The sequence below is a fragment of the Ambystoma mexicanum genome, chromosome 10 (genome assembly GCF_040938575.1).
Source record: "Ambystoma mexicanum isolate Mex_15411 chromosome 10, UKY_AmexF1_1, whole genome shotgun sequence".
Lineage (NCBI taxonomy): Eukaryota > Metazoa > Chordata > Amphibia > Caudata > Ambystomatidae > Ambystoma > Ambystoma mexicanum.
Genome location: NC_090932.1, coordinates 99827429 through 99851832, shown reverse-complemented (window position 1 = coordinate 99851832; position 24404 = coordinate 99827429). Strand labels below are relative to the sequence as shown.

Sequence of the window (24404 nt, the reverse complement as noted above, 5' to 3'; positions counted from 1 at the left end):
TGCGAGCTATTACGTTTCTGCCCGCCAGTAGGCATTGGGATAGTAGTTTGGCCATAGGGCCAGATCTAGGGTAGATCCCGGGGACTGGGGCTCCAAGGAGGATGGGTTCAGGTTCCAGGGGAAGTCGTACCTGAGTGATGTCTGTGATTGTTGCTAGGCATTGTTTCCAAAAGGTTTGGGCCCCCGGGCAGGACCACCACATATGAAAGAAAGTCCCTACTTGGCCGCATTGCCTCCAACAGTTCGGGTTGAGTGTGGGGTTCATATGGTGTAGTCTTAGGGGAGAATAATACCATTGAAGGAGGAGTTTGTAGGCGCCTTCTCTGTTCGTAATGCAAGATGAAGAAGTGTGAGCCCGCGACCAAATGTCAACCCATTGCTGGTCTTCGATTGGGCGGCCTAGGTATGCCTCCCATTGGGCCATGTACCGGGTTTTAGAGATTAAGAAGTCATTTTGGAGGCATTTGTATAGGGTGGAGATGCTCCCCCTGGTTGGGAGGTCATTTAGGGTCAGTTCAATGGCCGTGGGGGGGCGGGTGGCGGCTTGGCGGGTCTGTGGATGGGAGCACCAGTGGCGCAGCTGAATGTACGTGAATCTGTCCTGTTCCTGCAGTTGGAAGAGTTCTTTACATCGTCTAAAGGTGCAGGGCTGTCCCCCTTCGAAAAGTTGTCCCAGGGTCTCCAGGCCTCCCGCTATCCAGGATCTGAAGTTCCTGGTGGACCAGCCAGGTGAAAAGGCCGGGTTCAGGAACACCGGTGAGGAGGGGCTGAGTCCCACTGGGGTTTTCTTTTGTTTCAGCGCTTTATCCCAGGTAGCAATAGTATGTTCGGTGGACCTCAGGAGGTTCTGCCATTGGCGGCGCTCGGAGGGATTGATATGTGGGAGAAAACGTAGCGGGAGCTGCAGTTGTGCCTGTTCGAGGTCCACCCATCTCGGGCGGTTGGTAAGTGTCTGCCATGTTCGGATGCAGGCGAGTTGGGCCGCCATCTGATATTTTTGTAGGTCTGGAACTCCGAGGCCCCCTAGTCTAGCATTGCCCAGCATCGTGGTCCTAGGGATTCTGGGTTTCCTCCCTTTCCAAATAAACCGTGACATTTTCTTTTGTAGATTTTGAAGGGCCGGTGCCGGGATTGGTACTGGAAGTGAAGAGCAGGCATACAGGAACCTTGGTAGCAAGTTCATTTTACAGGCCGTGATACGACCCATCAGTGAGATTTCCTGCGCCGCCCACCGTTTTAAGTCCGTCTCGAGGTCCGTGAACAGTGGGAGAAAGTTTGCCCGATAGACTTCTCCCGGGTCAGCTGGGATCTGGACACCCAGATAACTGATGCTCTTAGTTGTCCATTGTATCGGACATAGTGGGGCCAGAGCCTCCCGGACCTCTCGGGGAAGGGCCACCCCCATGGCAGCTGACTTCCGGAAGTTGATGGCAAAGCCGGTGACCTTTCCATAGCTCTCTATCTCAGCTAGGGCCTGAGGGAAGAAGGTGCGAGGTTCTGTGATGGTTAGTAAGACGTCGTCTGCATATAGGGCCAGTTTATGATGTGTTGTGTTCGATTGGAAGCCCTTGATCTCCGGGTTTCGCCTGATCCGTTGGGCGAATGGTTCCATGATTAATGCAAAGAGCAGTGGCGATAGCGGGCAGCCCTGTCTGGTTCCGCAGGTCAGGTCAATGGGGGGAGAGAGGATGCCATTGACTCTGAGAAAAGTCTTGGGCGCAGAATAGTTAGCCAAAGTCATAGCGCAGAACTCCGGACCAAAGCCAAAGGCCTCGAGAGTAAGCCTCATGAAGTTCCAGTCCACTTTGTCAAAGGCCTTAATTGCATCCAGGGCCAGAAGCACCAGCTCTCGGGAGTCTCGGGAGGCAAGTTCCACCAGGTTCAAAGCTCTACGAATGTTATCCGCGGTAGAGCGGTGTGTGATGAAGCCACTCTGGTCGGCGTCGATTATCTCTGGCAGGATCCGGGACAGGCGGGTTGCTAGAATTTTGGAGTATATGTTGGCATATATATTGAGCAGAGCAATCGGTCTGTAGGACGCCGGATTTTTCGGGTCGCCGCCAGGTTTGGGCAGCAAGACTGTGATTGATTCTTGCATTGACGGGGTTATAGTGCCTGTGGTTCTGAATGAGTTGAAGCTGTACCAGGGGTGGGAGGAGTTGGGGTTTGAAGACTTTATAAAACTGTAGTAGCCAGGGGCTCGAGACTTAAGGGATTTTATTGCCTCATCGACCTCTTCGCCGGTGATTGGGGCTTCCAGTGAGACCCGGGCTGCGTTCTCCAGTCTGGGGAGCGCCGCCCTTTGCAAGTATTCCCTTTGTTCTTTGACGTTCCGAGGCGGGGCGGTCATTACCTGGGTCAGGTGGGTCGATGCGATTTGAAGCTTGTCGTGATCTGAATATTGAGTCTTGCCCTGCTGATCCCGTAGGCCCACGATTGTGTTATTTCTTCTTATCTTGGCAAGTTTAGCCACCAGTAGTTTGTTTGCTTTATTATTTTTGGCATAATAGAACTGTTTGGCTTTCGTCATTTGATGGGCGGTATATTCAGCATAGTGGGCTTCAATTTTCTTTTTTGCTATTCGAAGAGCCCGCTGCGTTTTAGGGGTCCAGCCCTTCTCCTTATGGATCCTTTCTGCCTTCTCCAGTTCTTCTTCGAGGCCCTGACGAATTTGTTGTTTGTGTCTATGATAGGCTGTCCCTTTGGCAATCAGTTCTCCCCGCACCACTGCCTTCATTGCATCCCAGGTGTTGGCTATGGAGGTATCTCTGCTAGGGTTTTCCTTAAAAAAGTTGTCGATCGTGGTTGCGATTGCGTCTGAGTGGCATCTTATTAAGGATGGGGTCATATAGGGTCCATCTGCGCCGCTAGGGATCAGGAGGTCCCTGGACTCGGATTTCCAAGGTTACCGGGGCGTGATCGGATAGGATTCTGGAGCCTATGGTCACCTCAGTGAAGGCGAAGATTTGCGGGGATATTAAAAGATCTATCCTGGAGAATGTCCGGTGAACATAAGAATAGAAGGAGAAGTCTTTTTCAGATGGATGGAGCGCCCTCCATGAGTCCACCACCTCTAGAGTCCTGGATAATCGCAGGAGGGCTAAGGCCGTGGTGTAGTCTCCGGCGGAGGGTGGGTGCGATTTGTCCTTTATGGGGTCCGTGACCCCATTAAAGTCCCCACCGATCACTATCCGGCCCTCCAGAAAGGGAGAAAGAGTAGTGGTTAGTGAATCATAGAAGGGCGCTTGGCCCGAGTTCGGCGCGTATACGGAGACCAGGGAGAATAGCTGTCCCGCTAGCAGGCATTTCACTGCAATGTAACGTCCTTCCGGGCAGCTTATGGTGTCCAGAATCTGGGGACTCAGCCCCCTCCGGAACAGGATTGCTGTGCCACCTCGATTGGAGTTGCCGGATGCGAAGAGTTGCTTTGGAAAGTCGCGAGAGTGTAGGCGGCTGAAGTCTGCCGGTAGGAGGTGAGTTTCCTGTAGCATGGCCACAGCGGCGGTATCATTCTGGAGTTTTTGTAGAATTGATTTGCGTTTAGCCGGTGAGTTCAGTCCCTTGACGTTTAGAGAGACAAACTTCCAGGTTTGCTGTTCCGGAGCGGGACCTGGGGTCGCAGCTGAGGCTTGTCGGAGGGGGGGAGCTACTGAGGAATCAGCCATTATGTCGTGGGAGATGTGACCATCTGTTATCCTGCTTCTGGGGTTTTTGCTCGGACCGCCAACGGGAAGATTTAACTGGGGATGGGGGACCCATTAAGGGGTTGGGCCCTCCCCTGGCCAACGGGGCCGTGGAACGGAGAATAGCCAACATGGCTGAAAGTGTGGGTGAGATGCTCCAAGGACTCATAGGTGGAATGTACCTTGAAGCTGGGCATGGGCCGTGGGGGGGGCCCGCTGCATCGGGGATGGAATTCGTCCGCGTTTTCAAGAGTGGTGGTCGGCTCCGCTGAGCTAGGTCATAGGGGTCGGGAGAGTCCCTTGTGGGGTCGTTCCAGGTTATCTTCTCTTCCTAAATCTCAGAACCTTCGACCATGTGTTTTGTTTGGACCTAGGGGAGGCTATGAGGTCCGAGTTAGTCGCCGCTTCGGTGGCCTGTGGGGGCGAGGAGTTAGCCGGGGCCGGGTGCAGTATACTTCCAGCGTCGTCTAGATGATTGATCCTGCGGATGGTACCCTTATAGGAGAATTGCAAGGCTGCAGGAAAAAGCCATTTGTAGCGAATTTTTTGGGCTTGAAGGAAGGTGGTTAGTGGGCAAAGGGCTCGCCTTTTCTGGAGGGTCAGCGGAGATAGGTCTTGATAGATCTGAAGAGGAATCCCTTGGAAGGTGATTTCGTTCTCGGAGCGACTTATTGCTGATATGGCTTCCTTCGTTGTAAAGAAATGCACCCTGGTGATCACATCAGGAGGGCCGTCTGACTCCACTCCACGGCGGGGGTTTAGTCTGTGAGTGCGATCCAGTAGCAGTAGTGAGTCCTCCATATCTGGGAGGAGAGATTGAAAGAAGAGGCCCACGTATCCGGCAAGCTCTTGGTCTGGGACTGACATAGGAACCCCCCTGATGCGGAGGTTGTTGCGCCGGGCTCTGTTCTCCAAGTTTTCCTGCTTATACTCCAGGATTTCGCATTTGTCCTGCAAAAGCCCCACGGCGCGCTGGATCTCAGTCAGGGAGGAGGCGTGGTCCTGGGCTCGATCCTCAATCTCTCCCACTCTCTGTTCCATCTCTGAGACCCTTTTATCAGTATTCTCCAACTTGGCGGTAAGCTCAGACATACATGATCGAAATTCGGTTTTAATGTCAGCCATGAACTCACGGATGTCCTCCTTAGTTGCTAACGGTCCCTTGTTGTCCAGGGATTCTCGTGAGGCGGAGGGAAGAGAGTCCAGTTTCTTTGCTTTGTCGGAAGACATTAGCATTGTTGCTATGTCTGAGGATTTGGTGGATTTCGGTTGCCTGGACATAGTGTGGCCCAGCAAGAGTGGGTCAAGGGCCACTGGCGATTCAGGCGCAATAGTGGCGATGACTTGAGAGTGGCCTGAGTCACTCAGGGGGCTGGGATGCGTGTTCCGATGTCTTGGTTGCACGCGGGAGATTTCAGTGCGAAGGGGAGGAGAGTTGCAGTGTTGTCCCGGACTCTCTGGTACCAAGTTGGGTAGAGGGGATGTCGAATGTGGGCCGGGGCGCCCCAGGAAGCAACAGGGGGACGAGCGGGAGCAGTTTAGGTGCCGGAGCACGCCAGTCCAAGGTGGGCTCTCGGAGTGGAGGGCGGGGATCCAGATCGCCAGGGGTGCCAGCAAGATTCCTGGTGATAGTGGTGGCAGTAGAGGGGTTTATTTCTCAGTTAAGAGGGCAGCAGAACGAGGCGCCGCTGACCGGGACCATGAGCCAGGAGGTCCGCTTCCGCAGGGGGTGCAGGGTCTGGAAGCGATGTAGTGTCGCAGTCACCCCACAGTTGGAGGGAGAGTTGATCCGTGCTGCCCCCTCGAGGACTCTCCGGTCTCAGCCCCCTCCTCTAGAGTGGAGGCGAGGGGGTGTAGCGGAGGGCGAGAACGGGGGGGACCGCCGCTGCGTGTTGAGGCGCGCCCCCGGTGCATTTGGGGCGGCTGCAGGGACCTCTCTTCCTGGGGGCGTCCGGGACAGGGGCGAAAGCAGAGAAGGCCCGGGGCCCGAAGCACCTACCTCGCCCTCTGCCGCCCGGAATATCAGCTGGATCGCCGGAGTGCGGTCTGGGTCCCTCCGGTCATGTGGGGCGGGAGGTTTCTGGGTCCAGATCAGCTCAGGAGTTCATAGGAGGAGCTCCGAGTTCCAGGGTCCCGTCCGCCATCTTGGATTACGTGGCGGAGGGGCCGCGAGATAAAGGCGGCCCGATTATCTTCGTGTCGGCAAATCTGGGTTCTAGCAGCTCAGCGGCGGGGCTCCGGACCTTCGCACGTCCCCTCACCGAGTCGGCTCCGAAAACGCTGCCTGGGAGCCTTCGAAGGCTGAGATGCAGCGGGCGTCCCACGGAGGCCATCAAGGAGGCGACTGCATAGTCCGCGCTCCAGGCCACGCCCCCGCTTATCCGCTTTTAAAGGCAAATTCATCTTGAGGACATTTTCAAGGTGGCGACCTTGGCAACCCCTCACACCTTATTAAGATACTACTGCATGGATTCCAGCTCAAGGTTGGGCGCTTGTTTTGGACAGTCTGTCCTAAATAACATTTGCGGCTGAAATGGGTTTATGCAATAATTTTCCGGTACACTGGTATGAGTAAAGCTATGTGATGTGGAGATACCCAAATGTGATTGAATTTAATGTCTACCCCCTAAGGTTAAGTGCTTTGTAGTCACTGGTCCGAATGGAGTAAAAGGGACGGGACATAGGAGTAAGGAATTCTTGCTCAACATAGTGACTACTGTACTCCTAGCCCTTTTCTCCATACGACCCTCTTTCCACCCCCTTGAGTGGTATAGGTCTCACCTATGCTTTGAAAAGGGTTGACTGATGGGAGACATGCGCGTGTGCAAGAAGTGTTCCGCTCTGCAACGCCCTCTATTCCTATCCCCGGTGGACGAATTGCCCATAAGTATGGAGAAAATAGAACTAAGCTTGAAAGCAATTGGAATATTTCCCTATATAATATTTGGCATATCTTGACATTTACAATGTTTTTATTTTTGTAGGGCAGCAAATGCTAAGAAACAGCAAGTTTGATGAATTGTGCTTTTGAAAGTGGTAGGGCATTCAGAATGTCTTTGTTACTCTGGCAGTCTTTCAGGAAGTCAGGCCCTTTTTGCACGTTTTATGGGGTTTATTCACAACTCTAAAAGGAGTGCAAGCCCTTTATCGGAATAGATTGTGTGCAACACAACTGTCATTTGAATGTATGAACTCTTGTTAAAATGACCCCTTTTTCCTGCATGAGTTTGCTGTAAAATACCCTAAAATGTGTTAGGTGTTGGGATTCCAGTTGACATGCATAATAATGTACTGTTCTAAGTGGTATGACTCTAAAATGAAGTTCTCTTTCAGATTTATCCCGTAATCGGCTAGCAGAAATTCCAGCAGAGGTCTGTCACTATGTGTCACTCGAGAGCCTCAACTTGTATCAGAACTGCATTCGCAATATCCCAGAGGCAATCCTCAATCTCCAGGCTTTAGCGTTTCTAAATATCAGGTAAGCACATCTTTTGTATAGTCCTTACATTTCAGTCTCAAGGGATAGACCTTTTACTTGTGTTAATTTTACTTCTCGCCAAATAATTTCCAACTCAAACAAGTTGTGTTAATGTCTGTTAGATTTCTTTCTATTTTGTCACTCTGGCCTGTGATTTTACTTTTTACTTTCTACATTCATTTTCGATATTTACTGTTGTGTATCATGCTTGTTCTGCAGAAGGACTGCATTGCAACACTCTTCTCTTTGGGTGTTGTAGTTGGTTTTACTTTTTTCTTGTGAACATATGTTCATGCTCAGCTGGATGCTAGTTGCATGCCTTATTGGTAATCCGTTCTTTGTGATGTCATCTGATTCTGTTGTAGAATGCTTGTGATGACAGTTAGTTAATTCTGTTCCAGGTTGAGATGCTGGTGGTGTGCTCTTAATAGAATTCTTAATTTCACATGGTATTGGGTTCTTCCTCATCATGCTGGTGATGGAGTGGTTCAATCAGTGCACCCCAAGGCAGCTCTGGGTTTTTGAGTCTGTCTTATTTGGATCTGGGCCATTCTGGTTTGTGGCGAGGTCTCTCGCAGAAGAGTGTACAGTGTGGATAGCTATGCATGCAAGCAAGCTGTAAGGGAGATACCCAGGCTGGCCAAGTGGGATAAAGCAGCTCCCCAACACTTGATTATGTAGCAGCACACAAAGACCCAAAGCAATAAAGCAAGTTCACCTATAATCTTTTGGCAGTTGTCGACATGAATGCCTGCAACCACCTGTACCGCCAAAGGACTGAGTGGCTGAACCGTTTAGTGTGCTCAAGACAGTGGATTGGAGCCATTTGTGGGCAAACAAGTCAGATAATCCCATCTTGCTATTGCAGTGATGTCAAGGAAAGAGTAGTGCGCTGAGACAAGTTGAAGGCGTTGACGTTTGGAGTAAGGCAAAAGGTACCCAAAGTGACATGCTGGTTGCTAAGGAATGCTGGCTTGAGACCCCAGGTGTGAAGATCAGCTTGGGCATTTCAGGATTCGTCAGGTAAACCGCAGATTTGGGAGGAAATATTGTAGCAGCAGAAAATCTAGAGACGGGGTGGTAAACAAATGGTTCTGGAAAGAAGGGCATAGGCTGGTGTAGGTAGCCTGCATTTTTTTCTTTTGGCTTGACCTTTGAGTTGAAGTTGTACCACTGCATCAGAGGGCACATAGAATGAAAGAAAAAACAATGAAAGTGCTAAAGTCTACCCAAAAAGAAGACCTTCTGGTACACTCCTGTAGTGACCATCTTCCGTGAGGGTATTGTGTACAACAGTTAACCTGAAGGCTGACGTGCAGAATATTGCTCTTCCCCAGAGTATTCATCTTATCCTTGGTGAACAATCACTGGTTCTGTCCAAACAATAGTGGGCTAGTTTCAAGGTATATTTGCATGCCTCTGCGGGGGGCGGAGTGGCGGTAAGGAAACCATGCATCATTTATCTCAAGGATGCAGCATTCCTTAAGTTCAGATTGGTTGCAAATGTGTAGACCCTTCCCTGAAGGAGAGGAATAGTGTGGGGTGGGTTGAAGGGTAGAGTTGCTGTAAAATGGCTATCAGAAAACACACACATGGCACGAAAGGCAAGTATTGTCCTTCAGCATTACTGTTTTAATTCCATGGTGCAATGGTCCAATGGAAGCTGGTGGCTAACTATGTTGAGGCTTTGCTGGCCTTAGTGTCTACTTGTGAATTTACTGGGAAAGTTGAGGAACGTAGTCTCGGAAATGAATTGACTGGAACTAGCAGTAGCAAGACACAATGTTTAAGGATTGCTAAAAACAGTTTGGAGGTTGCCATGTGCATAGATTGAAGATGAACCAAATTTGTGACAGTGCATCCTTCATGGAGTGTGTGTGGCTAGAGTAGTCCGTGTCCCAGTTTGATTGGCAAGTGTGGGTCAATGGCCCACTATTGGAACAGTTAAAAGGAGGCTGTGGCGCTAAAGGAGGTGGTGTTTTTAAAGATAAAAAGAAAGCTGAAAAGACTGCCATTCGGCCCACCCAACATTAATCCCAGTGTTTGAGTAGTCATTGAATACCATAGTGGATTTTGCGTGTGGTTTTTGTGCTATTTAACGAAAAGAGCAACAAGAGGCAAATTGTATGTAGCAGAAAAATGGGTTAATATATAAGCAAGATGACCATGTGATATAAAGATAGAATTGTGCTCTGTGCGCGAGGTGCAAATACTGTGTGTGCAAGACATGAAGTGCACGGTCATTAACAGCATAATACCATAGTTGTCCTCAGACAAATTGAGTTTGTTGCAGGGGTTTTCCATGACCTTTTGTGGAGGGAAGTTGTAACCAAAGTATAGTGGTTGCAAAATGTATCCATTGTGTCTATGGAATCGCTTAACGGGGAAGTAAATGAGTGTGTGCAAGAAAGCAGCATTGAGGATATTGGGCCATCTGAATGGCTTTCTCCCTTGGTATTGATCCATAAAATGAGGTGGTGGGCTTAGGTTGTGTGGAAACATTAGAGAACACTTTGCCAACATATTGGGTGATTGGCACCCATTACATAGCATTGATGATTTCTTTACCGCTTGTGCTGGGTCGAAAGATGTCTGACTCATTAAGGACATTAGGAACTCCATTTAATGAAATTCTATGAAAAGGCCTAACTTTCTCTTTTGCTAAAGGGATCACCCTGCTTATCTAAAGAAACTAAGGGTGCTCGTCTGTCGTCAAAGTCCCAAAGTAAAAATGTCCTCAGTCCAAACCTAACTCTACTTGACCCTACCACTAACTGAACCAACTTAAACTCAGCCAAGAGAAGGTCTTTCTTCCGCTGGATGTCTCGTGGTTCCTGATGATCTCTGTATGGAAATATATGTCTTATACTTGTTTCTTTATACAATGCTCTTTGGTAAGCTCTGGATATCGCCTCTGAGATCTTGTAAAACACTTCTGTGATTGGTGCTCTCTTTAAGCTTATGCTGCTTACAGCTTGTTTTGAGATAGTCCCTCACAATCCTGGTGCCACCTAGGACTCTTTCACAGTCTCTCAATGTATCCTTGGCTACTTTGCATGGGACTGATCCCCTTTTACATTAACCCCACTCCAGGGTTCTTTCTTTTATACTCTTCTTTCTATCATCTGATTCTGGGATAGTCTTATCTCATATTCCTTAGAAGCTGTGCTAGGACTTTGCTTTACCCAGTATATGTCTCTTTGCTCACAAGACCTTTTTCCTTCTTCCTAGCGTAATTGTCTCCAGTACCTCTATATTCTTCTTGCAGGGTTATTTGTAACTTGTTTTATGAGCTTTTCACATTGGCAGTTGTATAGCTCTATTTCTCTAATCTGGTATTTATGACTGGGATTAGTTGCACTTTTCATATACTCCTGCCCTGGTGGCCTCCCGCTTTTCCTGTTCTCCCTGGTACCTTCAACTTTGTAGCGGAATGTTGCAGGGCTCGGCATGTGCTCAGGCTTTCTTCTCCGTTGCCAGTTCTCTCGTTATGGCTTTTCGGCGCGTCTCGTTCTCGGCTTCCCCTCGGGCTGCACCTGTCTACGGACCCGACGAAAGGGAGCTTCTCGTGCTCCCAGCTGTGATGGTCTTGCCGGTTTCTCGCTGGTCTCCTGGTGTCTCACTGTGGTGTTGCCAGGGGCTTGCGGGCAGAGAAGTGCCCACAAATCTCAGTGGGAGAAAAGTGCACAAGAGACAGGCATGTAAGGATTCCTGCAGACAAGAAAAGATGGGAAATAACTACATACAGGCAACAAAGGCATTGAACAGAAGGGGGCAGGGAGTAAAAGTAAGACAAACACGTTGGGTTCCCACTTGGGGTGTACACAGAATGGAGCAAGAGTTGCGCACAGGGTCAGGGGAAAACGCTAGCCTTCTGAGCTGGTTCCTATTACAGGGCCCTCTCTGAATGCTCATGGAAAGGAGTAACAGAAGTGGGTGTCTGTGTCTGGGCCCTAAGGCACGAACAAGAAAACTCTACTCCCAAGAGTGGAGCCCATATCGGTTCCAGCAGAAACTGAATAGTGACTGCCTCCTGAAAAAGGAAGCACCACCCTGTTAACAATATGGCTCAAGGGACAATACTGAAACGCGACAAAGGAAAGGGGCAGAGATTGCCTGCTGGGAAACCCAGCAGCCAAACTCCGAAAAAAGGAATTGCACAAACAAAAGTGCGGACAAGAACAGTAACAGAAATATCCAGGGAAGAAAAGGAAGTCCAAGTAAGCAAGGTTCGGCACAGACCAGGAATTAAAGAGGAAAAGCAAGAAGAAAATAACGTAAGTGCAATGGTACAGGAGACAAACTGTAGACTGTAAAGTAAGGACCAGAAGCATGGAACAGCAGTCTGAACTATAGACCAGGAACAAGAATACTCTGGACCGAAACTCTGGACTACGATAGCAAGGACTGAACTGCAGACTGGTAACTAGGAACTGTAACTATGTACTGGAATAACAAGGGCAGGACTGCAGACAGGATGACTATGAAACTCAGGACTTGAATCTAGTAAGTTAAAACCAGGCAACAGTCTATGGGCACAGAACAAGGATCTACAGGCATGGAACAAGATAATTAGTGGTAGAGAGAAGGGGCTGCAGACAGGGAACCTACGACTGCAAGCATGGGAGCAGGACTTCAGTGCAGGAAGCACAGTTGTGCAAGACAAAAGGTAGGGAAGTGCAGGCAGGCAGACAGTAGCAGGGCTGCAAGGCAGGGAATACAGGGCACTGGAGCAGGTTCTGGATGCAACAGGACACAGCAGAAATCCAAGGATCAAAGCAGAAGGGGCTGGGAGCAAGCTCATTGCAAGATCTATGTGCTCCTGCAGGCAGCTGCTTAAATACTGACCTGCCCTGTGCTGAAGCAGGCTCATTAGCAGCACCCGGAGCAGCACACCTGAAGATAATCTGCCTCCTTTCTCTCTGGTCCTGGGAAAGTGAAAGCAGCACTGATCTCGAAGGCTCCTGGGGATTGCAATTCTAGGACTGCTGCATAGGAATAGACCAGGAGTGAGAACTGCCACAATGTGCATTGTGGGATATGTAGTTTGGAGCTTCCTTATTTGATTTCGCAAGTCTTGCAACCAGAAAATGAAGCCAAAAATATGAAAAGGTATTGTTCAGGGAGGATTATGGAGATGAATGAGTCCCAAATAGTCCATTATGGGTGCATGTTGGTGCGTCAACTGCACAGTTGTGACAGGCATTCCTCGCTGATTTGAAAGTCGCAGGCTCCGCCGCTTGGCTCTACTCCACTCCAAGTAGCAATCACATTGGGGTGCTTCACCTGCGTACCATACTCTCTCCTCCTTCCTCCACTCGTCTAAGTTAAATATACGTCTCATCTTGGAGTCGTCTTTTCCTCTTCCTCATTGCCTGCAGCCAATTTTTCTTCTCAGCAGGCAGTCCCATATACGCCGATATGTTGGGAAATCGAGGGAGTTCCTCATATGAACAGAAGGCCTTGTCCCCTAAGGGGGAGTCGCTCCCCGTGATGTCCCACTTGCCCATTCACCTAGGGGAGGGTATCACTTAGCATCCTCGCCTCCCTAGCATCAAAGGGGGTGGCTTCTCCTTTGGAAGAAGGGGTGAATACTGTGGATTCGCCACATTATTTGTGTTCAGCGAGGTGGTTTACATCTTTGGATTTGTCCTGAGCCTTCCTCCAAATATACCTGCATGTGGAATCACTACATCCAACATCTTTCGGGCATATCCATTTTTGCAGAATGCCTTTTTTGATTTGGCATCATCTGCGTTGTCGGTGCCTCGTGCAGGGGTTTTTAGTTTCCCGATTGTCAGCTGTTTTCAAGGTGACTTTCTGATATTGGGGGTGGGAGGGGCGATTTTAAAGCTATCACCAGAAGCAAGTGTGCAATGGAATCGAGCGTCTCAATTTCTAAGTGGGTGGCATCTTTCATGTTCTATAGATTTAATTTCAACTTAAAGGTCTACATGCTCACTTGGTGAGGGCCACGGCACTGTTGCCTTCCAAAGACGTGTCCCTTGGGGCTTTATTGCAAAGGCTGCTATGTGGGCTTCCTCTTCTGCCTTCTTTTAACACTCTTGTCTGGTCTTGAGTTCAAGGGGCGGAAGCCCAGTTTGGACTAGCGGTCCTGAGGAACCTATTCAGTTAAGATGAAGTTGGGACCTTCCCACAGGTAGATGCATGCTTCTGAATCTCCCAGAAGTATAAAAATATAGGGTGACTGGATATAGGAGTGAGGAACAGTTACTCGCTTTAGTGACTTCTTTCTAGTCCAGAATCTCCTTTCCTCCATACTTTTAGAAAATGTCGTCCTTTGGGATGGGACCAGGGAACTTTTTTTTTTTTTTTGAGGGTCTATACATATGTGGCCTTAGTGCCCTCTTCCTGTGCGCCACCCCGAGCCTCACCGCTCGGTTCATTGCTCTGCAGTTGGGATTGGGCATGTCTTATCTTATTTTTTTACCTGTTTTTTTTTGTGATAGTCATAATTCACTTCCTGCCCGGTTTCCACTGTCTGCCTTTTCCTTCCACCGATGAATAGAAAAGGTTTGCTTTCTGCAGTTGTTCATGCGTAGTGGAGGATCTTTACAATCTTTGCCTTGAGTGCTTAGGTTCAGATTACTGTTGGAACTTGTGCTTTTTCTGTGATTTGCTCTCTCCACACACACTCAAAAGAAGACTCCAAAAGTGGGAAGTGGTGTTTTTTGTGTGCGTTCCTCCAAGCCACTTCAATGAGTTCATTCAAGAAAAATGTCTGTGGGTATCTAGATCAGGGAGGGGTTGTGTTGACCCTAGCACTATCAGGATTAGCCCAGGGGTATTCCACAGGGAGTTTAAGCTGAAGACCGAAGAGACATTAGAGGTTCCCATAAAGGGGCAAAAAAGTTTACCTGTAAGGCTGAGGATCCCCAAATAAGGGCTAACATTAACAGAGAATCGTCTGAGGTTCACTGACCAGGGGATAACCCAACTGCTGGCCACAACAGAGAATCCCTTTTTAGGGGCTAAAATCTCTGGGGATAGCCTCAAGATTGACATAACAAACAAAGTCAAGGATCACTCCAAGAGGGTTAAAAAACAAATCCTCATCCAAGGATTGAACTAAATCTTCGAATCCTATTGTGAAGCCACGGCCGAAGGGTCTAATTTAGTCGGACGCACATCATTTCAGATGAAATCAAAATGGCCACCCCACTTGATACCACGGTAGCAGACATTTCCTCATTGTTGCCTGTGTCTAGCTCAACAGAAAACAGACCGTGCTCAATTCCTATTGCTTCCTTAGGAAGGGATGCTTTCGAACCAGAGGTCGATTAGTCAGCACACACGAGAATGGCCTTGCCTTCCACTCTCTGCCGCCAACATCCTCATGGCAGCTGTGATTAATCTGATGTCATTACTCCTTTCCCAGAGGTAGCCTCTCATGTGGCCAGGGCACAGCAGCCGACTACCTGATCCTGACCCTGTGGGTGACTATGCGAGGGAGGATCACATGGTGAGAGGGGACTTCAATGGGGCAGGGGTGAGACATTGCAAGATAAGACCTGGTATCCCCATTTCCCTTTTATGGAGATCTCCTCCATCCCTCATGCCTTTGACATATTGTTATGTAGAAAAGTAAATGGCAAACGCATCTGATTATTCCCTATATGTTCACGACACAAGATACACAACTGGAAAGAGGGATAGAGGAATGAAGATCTGCAGAGCCTGAAAACCAACAACACGCTCTAGTTGTTGGAAGGAGTGGCACCGTGGCAGGATCTTTAAAATCACAACGGCTGTTGCAGAGAGGAAAGGTGGTGAACGGCTCAGCGAGAGCTGAGCTGCATGCAAGGCCCGTGGATGAGGGAGAAGTAGACAGAGTGCTGCCCAATGCTGAAGGACTGGCGATAACATTGAGAAGAAGCGCGAGAATCGGAGCTCTCAAGTTACATGGGCAGTGACAGCGGAATGCTGCCCCAGACCTCGGGAGCCAGGCGGAGGAAGGACTGGGTGCTTCTCAGATGTGCAGCAACCACAGAAGCTTGTGAGGGATACTGAAGCAGCCGCGCATAACCGGTGAGCCCAGCTGGGGAAAGTGGGACTCCAGAGTGCTTCACGACAAGTGCGCACCGTTTGAGAAGATGGAAAGCCCTGTAGAGGTGACGAAAAGTAACAAGCTGTTAAGAGGAGAGTTGTTGACCCATTGGGCATTAAAAGAATGGCAAAGACTGAAGTCTGAGATTTGGTGTGAGTCTTAAGACCCGCAACCCTAAATTGAGAAACGTGTGAACGTTTGTGAGAAGCCCCTGCAGGATAGTAAACCAGGCACTGTGAGTCTTTGGGGAAGAAAAGTCCTGGCAAGGGAGTACACCAGGTGTTGTATGAGTCTGGGACCCGCTCCCAAGTAATGGAACTTTGAAAAGAGAATCCCAGGGAACATTTTCACCCTAGGATTTTGAACTGTCTTTTAAAAGCGAATCCAATGGAAAATTCATGCCCTTAGGATTTTGAACTGCATTGCATGTGAGAAGGACCTGGGGAAGGGAGTCCTTTCCCTACGAGTTAATTGCAACGCCAAGAGGAGAGGGTTATCCTCTTGGGCTACACAGAACTAGGTTATTCTTTTGAACTTTTGTTGTACTGGAAAGAAACCCAGGGAAGGGAGTCATTCCCAGGAACTGTGAATACCATCTAAGTGGAAGTCTTTTTGTTGGAGTTGTAATTTTTGTTGAACTTGGAACATGTGTCCACTTTTCAAGTCGGAGACAATATCCTGAACACCTTGGAGTTGGTTTTAAAATGTGAGGACAGGATTTCAGACACAGCCCACTTTGGCTTTGCACATCTTGACACAGGACAGACACTTAGTGTTTGGTTGAGGTAGGGAAATACAGGGACAGTTGGGCATTTCCCAACCCCCTTTATTATTTGAATACAAGTTTGTAACCACAAACATGAGTCCTCCCTCATTCCTGGTTCCTCACACAGCCCACTTCGGTTTATCATGGGGACATGCACCAGTTTCTAGACTGACACCTATCGCTCAATTGTAACCACAACATACATTGGAAGATGCGTTTTTTGTTAAATTGTAGACCCTGATGCATCCAAACCTGATGGACTAATTCAGACACTTTTACGTAGCTAATCCCTCACCCTCTCCATCCCTCCAGACCTCATGTAACTCCAACTTAGGAAGAAAGGGCTTCCTGCAGAGTAGATCATTTTAAAGGTTGCCTCGTGGACGCAAGAATTGTTGCTCAGGATTTGTTAGATTCCCCATCACACCATGTTGATACACCAATTGCTAAGCCGCTAGTAGAGGTATGTACCTGTCGACAGTCATAGCTATATGCCACTAAGTTTACGAAAAAGGTATAGGAGAAGGTTCTTGACTCTTGTTTGACAGTAAATACCCCATTAAGCATTCAAAGGATGAGGAACTGAGTAAGAGACCAATGCCTTGACTGCAAATTCGCTGTCGATCTTAACCAAAGCAAAGCCTCAATGATACGATTTTTGGTTCCCAACCCTTTGCGGGACTCCACAAGAGAAAATCCAGACAAAACAGCCTGTTCACCTTGTACCCATCAGATAAAACAGCAGAGAACCTTGGCGAAAGGAGTCTTCTCACAACTCGCATCTTCAGCAGGTGCATCCTCCTCCACTTGAAGTCCTCAAAGCGATGGTCAGGATCTGTCGCACAGATCTCTGATGGGTCAGAGGGGTGCCTTTCCCACCATGTAGAAAACCTGAGGACCATCTCTTTAGATTCATTGTTGCTTACGCCTTTCCCTTCCTACCATCCTTTGCTACTATTCCCCACTTTCATCATACTGGTACCCCAGCTCTGAAAGATGAGATTGGGGAAACCTCTATCTTAGAGCAGTAGAAGTAGTACCACTGACAGAGAAAGGGATGAGGGATTTTATTTCTGCCTCTTTGCAGTACCCAAACCAAACTGTCCTGCACACTAAACTAGACCTGTCAGATGTCTAGCTACAGGGTCCCCAAGTAAAAATAAAAATCAAGATGTTCACCCCCCACAGATTGCTTATTGTAAAACAAGGGAGATTGGATCTGTGCAGTGAATCTGAAAGATTCTTACCTCTACCCATTTGGCCTCCCCTTAGAACATGCGTACGTTTTTCGATTAGGGCTTCAACTTCCAGTCCCAGTTTCTACCCTTTGGCTACAGCTCTGCACCAACAGTCTTCACAAAAATGAGGCTACCATCTCCAGATTTGCTTAACTTTATATTCTGCAAGCTTGCGCTTCACAATGCCTTCCACACGAAAGAGTGTTATTAACACCTAGTAAGAGCAAAGGGGGCCTCTGTTGTGTTTCAGAGATCTGTTCCCAGGGAACAGTGCAAAGGTAATGCGCTTCAATATCTGATTTTTGAAAACATTGTCCTGAATTGAGCTCCAGAGCGGATGCCTTGTTTGGGCAGGTGGTTCTAAAAAACCTCTTTAAGCTGGACTTCGGACCACCCATCTAAAAACTAATTTCTTCCAGTGCTTGGTAATTCCCCAAAAGTATTGCGAAAAAGGGTAGGGTATGGGATGGCTAGAAGAGTAAGAAAAGGTTACTCACCATAGTGACTAACATACTCCTAGTCTAGAGTCCCCTTTACTCCAGAAGTCCACCCGCTTTAAATTATCCTTAGTAGTTAGTCAAACGCTGCCTGGAGGGTGAGGCATGGGACATGGCATAGGAATGTGGCCCAAAGCCATGCATGCTTCAGCCCTACCCTACAAAATACCCCTTTTTTTCTTTCTTGTTTGAAGTGCTTTAAAAAAAACTGTTCACTGCAAGCCACGATTTTGGTGCTTTCAAAAATGAATGTTTCAATGCGAAAAGCTCAGATAGATATGGGATGTGCAAAGGTTTTGTTTCCAACTGGTAAATGTTTGAGCCATGCAGTATGCCAGAATTAGAACTCAGAAATTAAGTTAACAGGTATGTATTTTCTGTCCTTACCTCCTGACCAGCTAAGAGGTAAATAAAAAACTAAAATAAAACTTTCCTTAAATCCAAATGTTCAACAAAAGTTTCATTGTCGGAATGAATCAAAAATCCGTCGTCCAAATCATATACTAGTCTACTCCTTTCCTAGAAAAAAAAATGAAAACACACAGGTCTAAAGGATTTAACAACTAAAAGCTGGTTGACTGCTTCTGACCCAGATTTTCCCCCCACTCTGGTTCTCCTGGGGCAATGCACTCCTCGAAGGTCTCCCGTCATTCTCCCTTGTGCCCCTGAGAAGTGTCCTATATGCAGCTGCACCCCTCAAGTGTCTTCGCAGATGCAACCACATCACACCTGGCCTGCATCGACCTTCACTGGCTCCGACTGCATGCACGAATAACCTTCAAGTCTTCCTGCATCATCTATAAGGCAGTCGCCCTCAAGTCACCCAACTATCTTGCAGAGAGACTCCTCATCTCTGGTGGACAGTACACCACCAGAAGCCAGGACACGTGCAGACTTGAAATCCGCTGCTGCAAAAGGAATGGACCAGAAAACAAGCCGCCTCTGCCTATGCCCCAAGACTATGAACCTCCTCCCTGTCAGCATCAGACTTGCCCCCATGCTCCTACAATTCAGAAAATAACTCTATACCCACCTCTTCAAGGTTTCTCTCCCCGACTTGCTAGATGCTGCCCGCCCCTCTCCTCCCTGCCACCCGGTACAACTATACACCACCTCTGTGCCCCTCTGTATCGTAGCCCCCGCTGTATATCTGTTCTTTTAGCACAGAAAAGTGCTCCGTTATGCATCTGTAATGTTATACACCTTTGTAAAGCGTCCCTGTTACGTATCTGTACTGGTGTATGCCTCTGTGAAGGGCTTGGTTGCTTCCCGTAGCTAGGACCACGCTCATTGCATACCCTCATAATTTGTGAAATAGTAGTCGTTGATTCTCAATTCAAACAAGTCCATGAAACACTAATACCAGGAAATGCACACCATATTGTAATGTGACTTCATGAAAAGGGAAATTGCTAGTTCGTGCATTAGCAGTTAGAAGAAACAGATGCTGATGGCTAGCACTTGTTTGAATGCAGACATGTACATCAAACTCCTAAGATGTTTTATGGAAACAAATGCTGCATGTCCAAATTAATGCAATTGTAAAGCATCTACGCAAAAGCTTTATTTAGATAAGTTGATGCAGCTGAAAATGATGGGTATGCGTGGCACAGCTGCCCTGGTGTCTTGGTAAGATCAGTTGCTAATGGGAACCCTTGGTCTTGAACTTTCTTTTTCCAAAGAAACATGCCAGTTTATATGTGCGCATCCAACAGCATAACTTTAACTTCATTACAAAGTAAACAAACTGGATATTTTACTGATTACACAATTGACATCTCATCGGTAAGTTTTGGATTAGCTATAAGGGAACAGGGGTAGGACAAACTAAGCTGAGAGGGAGGAAATATTGCCTTTATAGCCCAGCTGGTTTCGACAGCCAAGACTGGACATTTGAAAATACACCAGCGGCTACTTCACTACATTCATAATGCGCAAAGCCTTGAAGAACAGTAATGCCACAGGATTTCAACCTGCCTGTGAGATCAAGATTAAGAAGAAAATATAATGACTACGGCAAGACTGTAATTCTGGTCTATGGGCCTACAAATTGGCATTATGCCCATTTTTTCAAACTTTGATGCTCGCTTTGAGCAAGCTAAATTACATAGCTGAACTGCCTTGGAAACGCAGCACGGGAGGCACTGGGCCGAGGACCGGGAGTAACCCACGAACGCCATGGCACTCAAGGCCGGACCCTATGAGCGGCTATAGCCCCGTGGAGGGAAGGGCCCCCCCCCGCTCAGGGCGCCACCCCGTTTTGGACTTGACCGGGAGCAGCCCACCGACGCCATGGAACCGAGGCCGGGAACAGCGCAACGGCTGCCCCGGGGGCCGCAGGGTGGCACTTCCACACCGACTATTAAGCCCCCACGCAGTGGGGGCTTACGGAACCCGACCGGAGACAAATGTAGGAGCCAGCCGCCCCGGCCGCGACGCGGGCCATCTGGTCCGCCGGCCGCCACTCGGACCATCTGGTCCTACCCCCCTGGCCAGATGGCCCGCCGGCCAGCCGGACGCGCCTGCCCCGACCCCACCGTCCGTGGGGCACGGGCTTAAGGGTCCACCCCCCGCCACCCAGGCAGCGCTCCGGGGTGGGGGGGGGGCTTAATCCGCCGCCTCTCTTCCCCGCCCTGTCCGGGGGCTTAAGGCACAGGCCTCCTGCGCGCTCGGGCCCGGGAGACACTTCCACGCCGGCTATTAAGCCCCCACGCAGTGTTACGGAACCCGACCGAATATTAGGAGTATATTTGGTATGATTTTTGGTTTTACTGTGCCACAATGGCTACACAAGCATTGCTGATTGGTTATTGATAGATTTTCCATTACTGAAGTGAATGGAACAGTAGGCTGTTGGGTATCTTCTCAACTACTTTATTGCTAATATTGCAAACTACAGATTGTTTTGACAAATACATTTTTATTGCTCTTTTATCATCTCTAAGAGAATGTGTGTGTATACACATGAATTCATAAATGCTAAACAAGATATGAGTGCATTACTGAAACGTTTCTGGTATGTTTCTTTTGAAGTACTTTGAAAGCACGCTAAGTGGTGAAATCGTGGGCCGTATTTGACCTTCCACTGTCCCCCACCCCCCCCTCCCGCCGCCCCAAAACCGCCACTGTGCCTGGTGTAAGGTCACTCAGGCCCCCCTGAGTTTATTCAGCCTCTGCTACAGCTGTGTGGGAGCGCGTCCCACGCCCCAGGACTAAGAAAGCTGCAGGCAAGCCCCCAGAGTGGCAAAGCCTGGCGAGGCACAGTGTGTGTTGACACTGCTGGTGTTGCGATTCTAAATTACTCTGATGTCAGCCCTGACTCGTCCATCACTATTCTGAGCACGCATTAAGACATTCCTTCTTAACCATAAATAACCATGCTAATACGTGCCGATGGTTGATTTGTATTCATGTACTCTGTGAGCAACACCAATCACTAATCATTGCGGGCTATCCCAGCGAGAGGCTTTGGTGTTTTTGTTTGTCTAAAAGGAAAGCCACTAGTACTTCCTGCCTGGCAGATGGCCCTACGAAACCTCACTCTTCAAGCCTAATTCGGACGTGAATGTTTTTATTTTGGAGAATATCAATATTGATGCTACCAAGCTGAACAAAGGTATACGGTCTAATTGTGTAACCACGCAGCTTGAGTTAGACGTGATTGAACTAGTTTTGCTTGCATCTCTGTGGTCTGAGGCTAAATAGCCATTTGCTAGCAGAGCATTTGCAAAACTAAATACTGACCTACTGGCCAAGTAAGAAGTGGATAAAAGGAAGGAGCAGAAAGGGGGGAAAATTATGCAATACCTGTGGGAGGCCTGTACCAAATATCATTCAAGGATCCCAGAGACTCGGTCCTTTCCAAGAAGAGAGCCTACATCCAAACCCACATCTCAGCGGCCTCTAACATGGCTGAAACTCTACAAAATGTGCAAGGAACTGGCCAATCATGCTGCCGTCTCCACCTCTCCTGTTCCTTCTCAGGCCCTTTGCATGGCATTGGCTTCTCACTTCACCACTAAAACTCTTGACATCCTGTCCTCTCTCCCCTGTTCCTCTCCCTCTACCTCTCACGACCCCTGCTCCGGATGCTTCTCCCTCTCCTCTTTCCCCTTGTTCACTCCTGACGATGTTTCTCGACAAGTCAGATCTATTAAAGTGTCGTCCCATCAGGTGCTGTTCTGCTCATCCCAAACCATAAAGGATGTGGAAGTGGGAGGTAGTCAAAAATGGTGGAGGCTGTGAGGGAGACCCCAAACAGGGTCACAGTTTTGGACCAGGGAGTCAACAGACCTGGTTGGGGGTGCGTTGTGTATGCAGATGGACTGGGCCTCTGTCCGGGCGCGTGCACGCTCACCCACACAGACGCACACATCCGGACAGAGGCCACTGGAACAGTCTCCTCTGCCCTTAAGCACTGCCTTGTGCACCCCTTCCTTAAGAAGCCTTCTGCAAACCGTTCCTCTCTGGCAAACTACTGCCTGATCTCCATCAATCCTTTCCTGGGCAAACTCCTGGAAAGGCTGGCCATCTCCCAGCTTGCTCTCCATACTGAATTTGTTGGTTGTCTCCATGACCATCAATCTGGCTTTGGAGCAGCCAGAAGCACGGCACCTGCTCTCGTGATCACTCGTAACCTGCTCTCCTGATCACTCGTGAATACCTGCTCTCTAATCTAGACTCTAGCCCAACTGTGGTCCTTTCTCACCACCACCACCTCTCTCTCGTGGTTTTCCCCAGGGCTCTAACCTCTCACCCTGGCTCTTCAACCTTACCTGACCCCTCTCGCCCACCTCATCTCTACATTCTCTTCTAACTTTCAGTTTTATGTGGATAACACTCGGCTCTCCTTCAGGCTCCCCACTGCCTCCTCTCTCGCTCTTTCCTGACTGTCTATCTGTGTTTTATGAATGGTGTGCCTCCAACGATCTCTGCCTTAATGCCAGTAAGACGGAGATCTTTCTCATTGGGACCCCTGCTGCCGCTTTCACTCTGGCTGCCCTCCTTGGGCCCTCTACCTGCGCCTTCCTGCGAGGCAAAAAACCTTGGTGTCAACTTCAACTCCCCACCCTCTCCTTCTTCTCTCCTCACATAAGACGTCTCTAAGAAGTCCCACTACCAGCTGCACCTCCGTAGAGGTATTCTTCTTTTTCTCACTTCCCCCAGAAGCTCACTGTCTCCAGAGCCCTGGTTCTCTCTAGACTGGACAGCTCCAACAGCCTTTCTAAATCTTCCTGCCTCTACTCTTCACCCTCTGCAACTTATCCAGAACAGGATTGCAAGACTTGTCCTTGGCCTCAAGCCCAGGGACCGTATCTCTACAGCCCTGAAATCGCTCCACTGGCTCCCGGTGGCTGCAGGGATCAAGTTCAAGACCCTTTGCATTGGCCACAAGGCTTTCTGTGACCGGGGACCACACTACACCCAACTCTCTCTTCCTAAGCACTTTCCTTCTTGAGCCCTCCTCTCATCCACCTCCCACTCTGAGGGTCAGACACTTCTCCAGGCAGAGAGTGGGGGTAGATATCTCTCCTTGGCTGGTGCCTCTCTCTGGAACAGCCTCCCTGCTCTCTCAAACTTGAGCAGGACCACCTGAGGTTCTGCAAGCAATTTAAGACCTTCCTTTTCGCTTCTTTCTCTCTGCCCCTTGCTGCTGATCTTGTTCTGCTGAGCTAACTGGTTACCTGGACACCCTCTCAACCTTATGCGAATCAGGCTTCTTCACGACTGGTAGCCCCATGCACTGTCTCTGGGCCTACCACACACTAGGGACTGTATCTGCAGCACTACAGTCCCCTGCCTCCTCGCACTGACTAGAGCCGGCCACCCTGGCAGCAATTACTTGAGCTTGCTTATTGCACTCTTTACCCTTCCCTCCCCCTGGCACCTCTCCCCTCTCATCCCCTTACATGAACTGAATGACACAAGCCCTAGAAGATTGTTTGTTTTGTCCTCCTTTGTCTTCCCCCTTCCTTGTCGCGGCTCGAAACACTTGTGTACAGGCGCATTATAAATGACGTATCATATCGTAAGGATAGCGCTATTGTTCACAAACAGAAGGCCATAATGATCCCACCAGATGATAAACCAGCTCCAGTTTATACGTCCCAAGCAGCTGGAGCCCTACTGCAAGGAAGTGATGCTGACAGACAGACGGGCTATTAAGAGTATTGTGAGTTGGTGACAATACATTTAAAATAGTAAATTGAGTTGAATTTAACCCCAGGGTAGCTTTGAATGGGGATGAAACATACTCAGCAGATGGGATGTTTTACATGAGGTATCCTAAACAAAAAGGAACCCGTGAGCTACTGACCACTGTGTTTTTTGATGTTTAGTGATGTCCATTAAGGTATTGTACTTCATCTAGTTTTGTATAGGCAGGGTGTCACCGGGTTGAGCACAACAAAAGTTTTTTTTTATTGTAATTGATTTTTATGAATAATGTTGTAAAAGGTTTTTAGGATTTTTTGCAATTTTACACTTTTTAGATTGATAGATGAGTATTAGTGATTTATATTAAATAAAATTGTGAATATGTTCTTTTTGTAGTGATCGTTATTGTATGGTGACTTAGGACCTATTTGTTTAAAGTACTAAGTCGGAGCGACCTGGGGAGGATAGGAAGGGAGTAACAAGTTGACGTGTTCTTTTGTTAAAGGAGTGCCCAGAAT

At 48.6% G+C, this 24404-nt stretch overlaps 1 protein-coding gene across 6 annotated transcripts in view; it reads left to right on the top strand.

The window, feature by feature from the left end:
• LRCH3 (leucine rich repeats and calponin homology domain containing 3) overlaps positions 1-24404 on the top strand; it is a 1351362-nt gene that overhangs the window by 321065 nt on the left and 1005893 nt on the right. For all 6 annotated transcript variants that reach the window (XM_069617579.1, XM_069617576.1, XM_069617577.1 and 3 more), the window contains exon 2: positions 7017-7161. In XM_069617579.1, coding sequence (XP_069473680.1) covers positions 7017-7161 — 145 coding nt within the window. The remainder of the gene's footprint in view (positions 1-7016; positions 7162-24404) is intronic.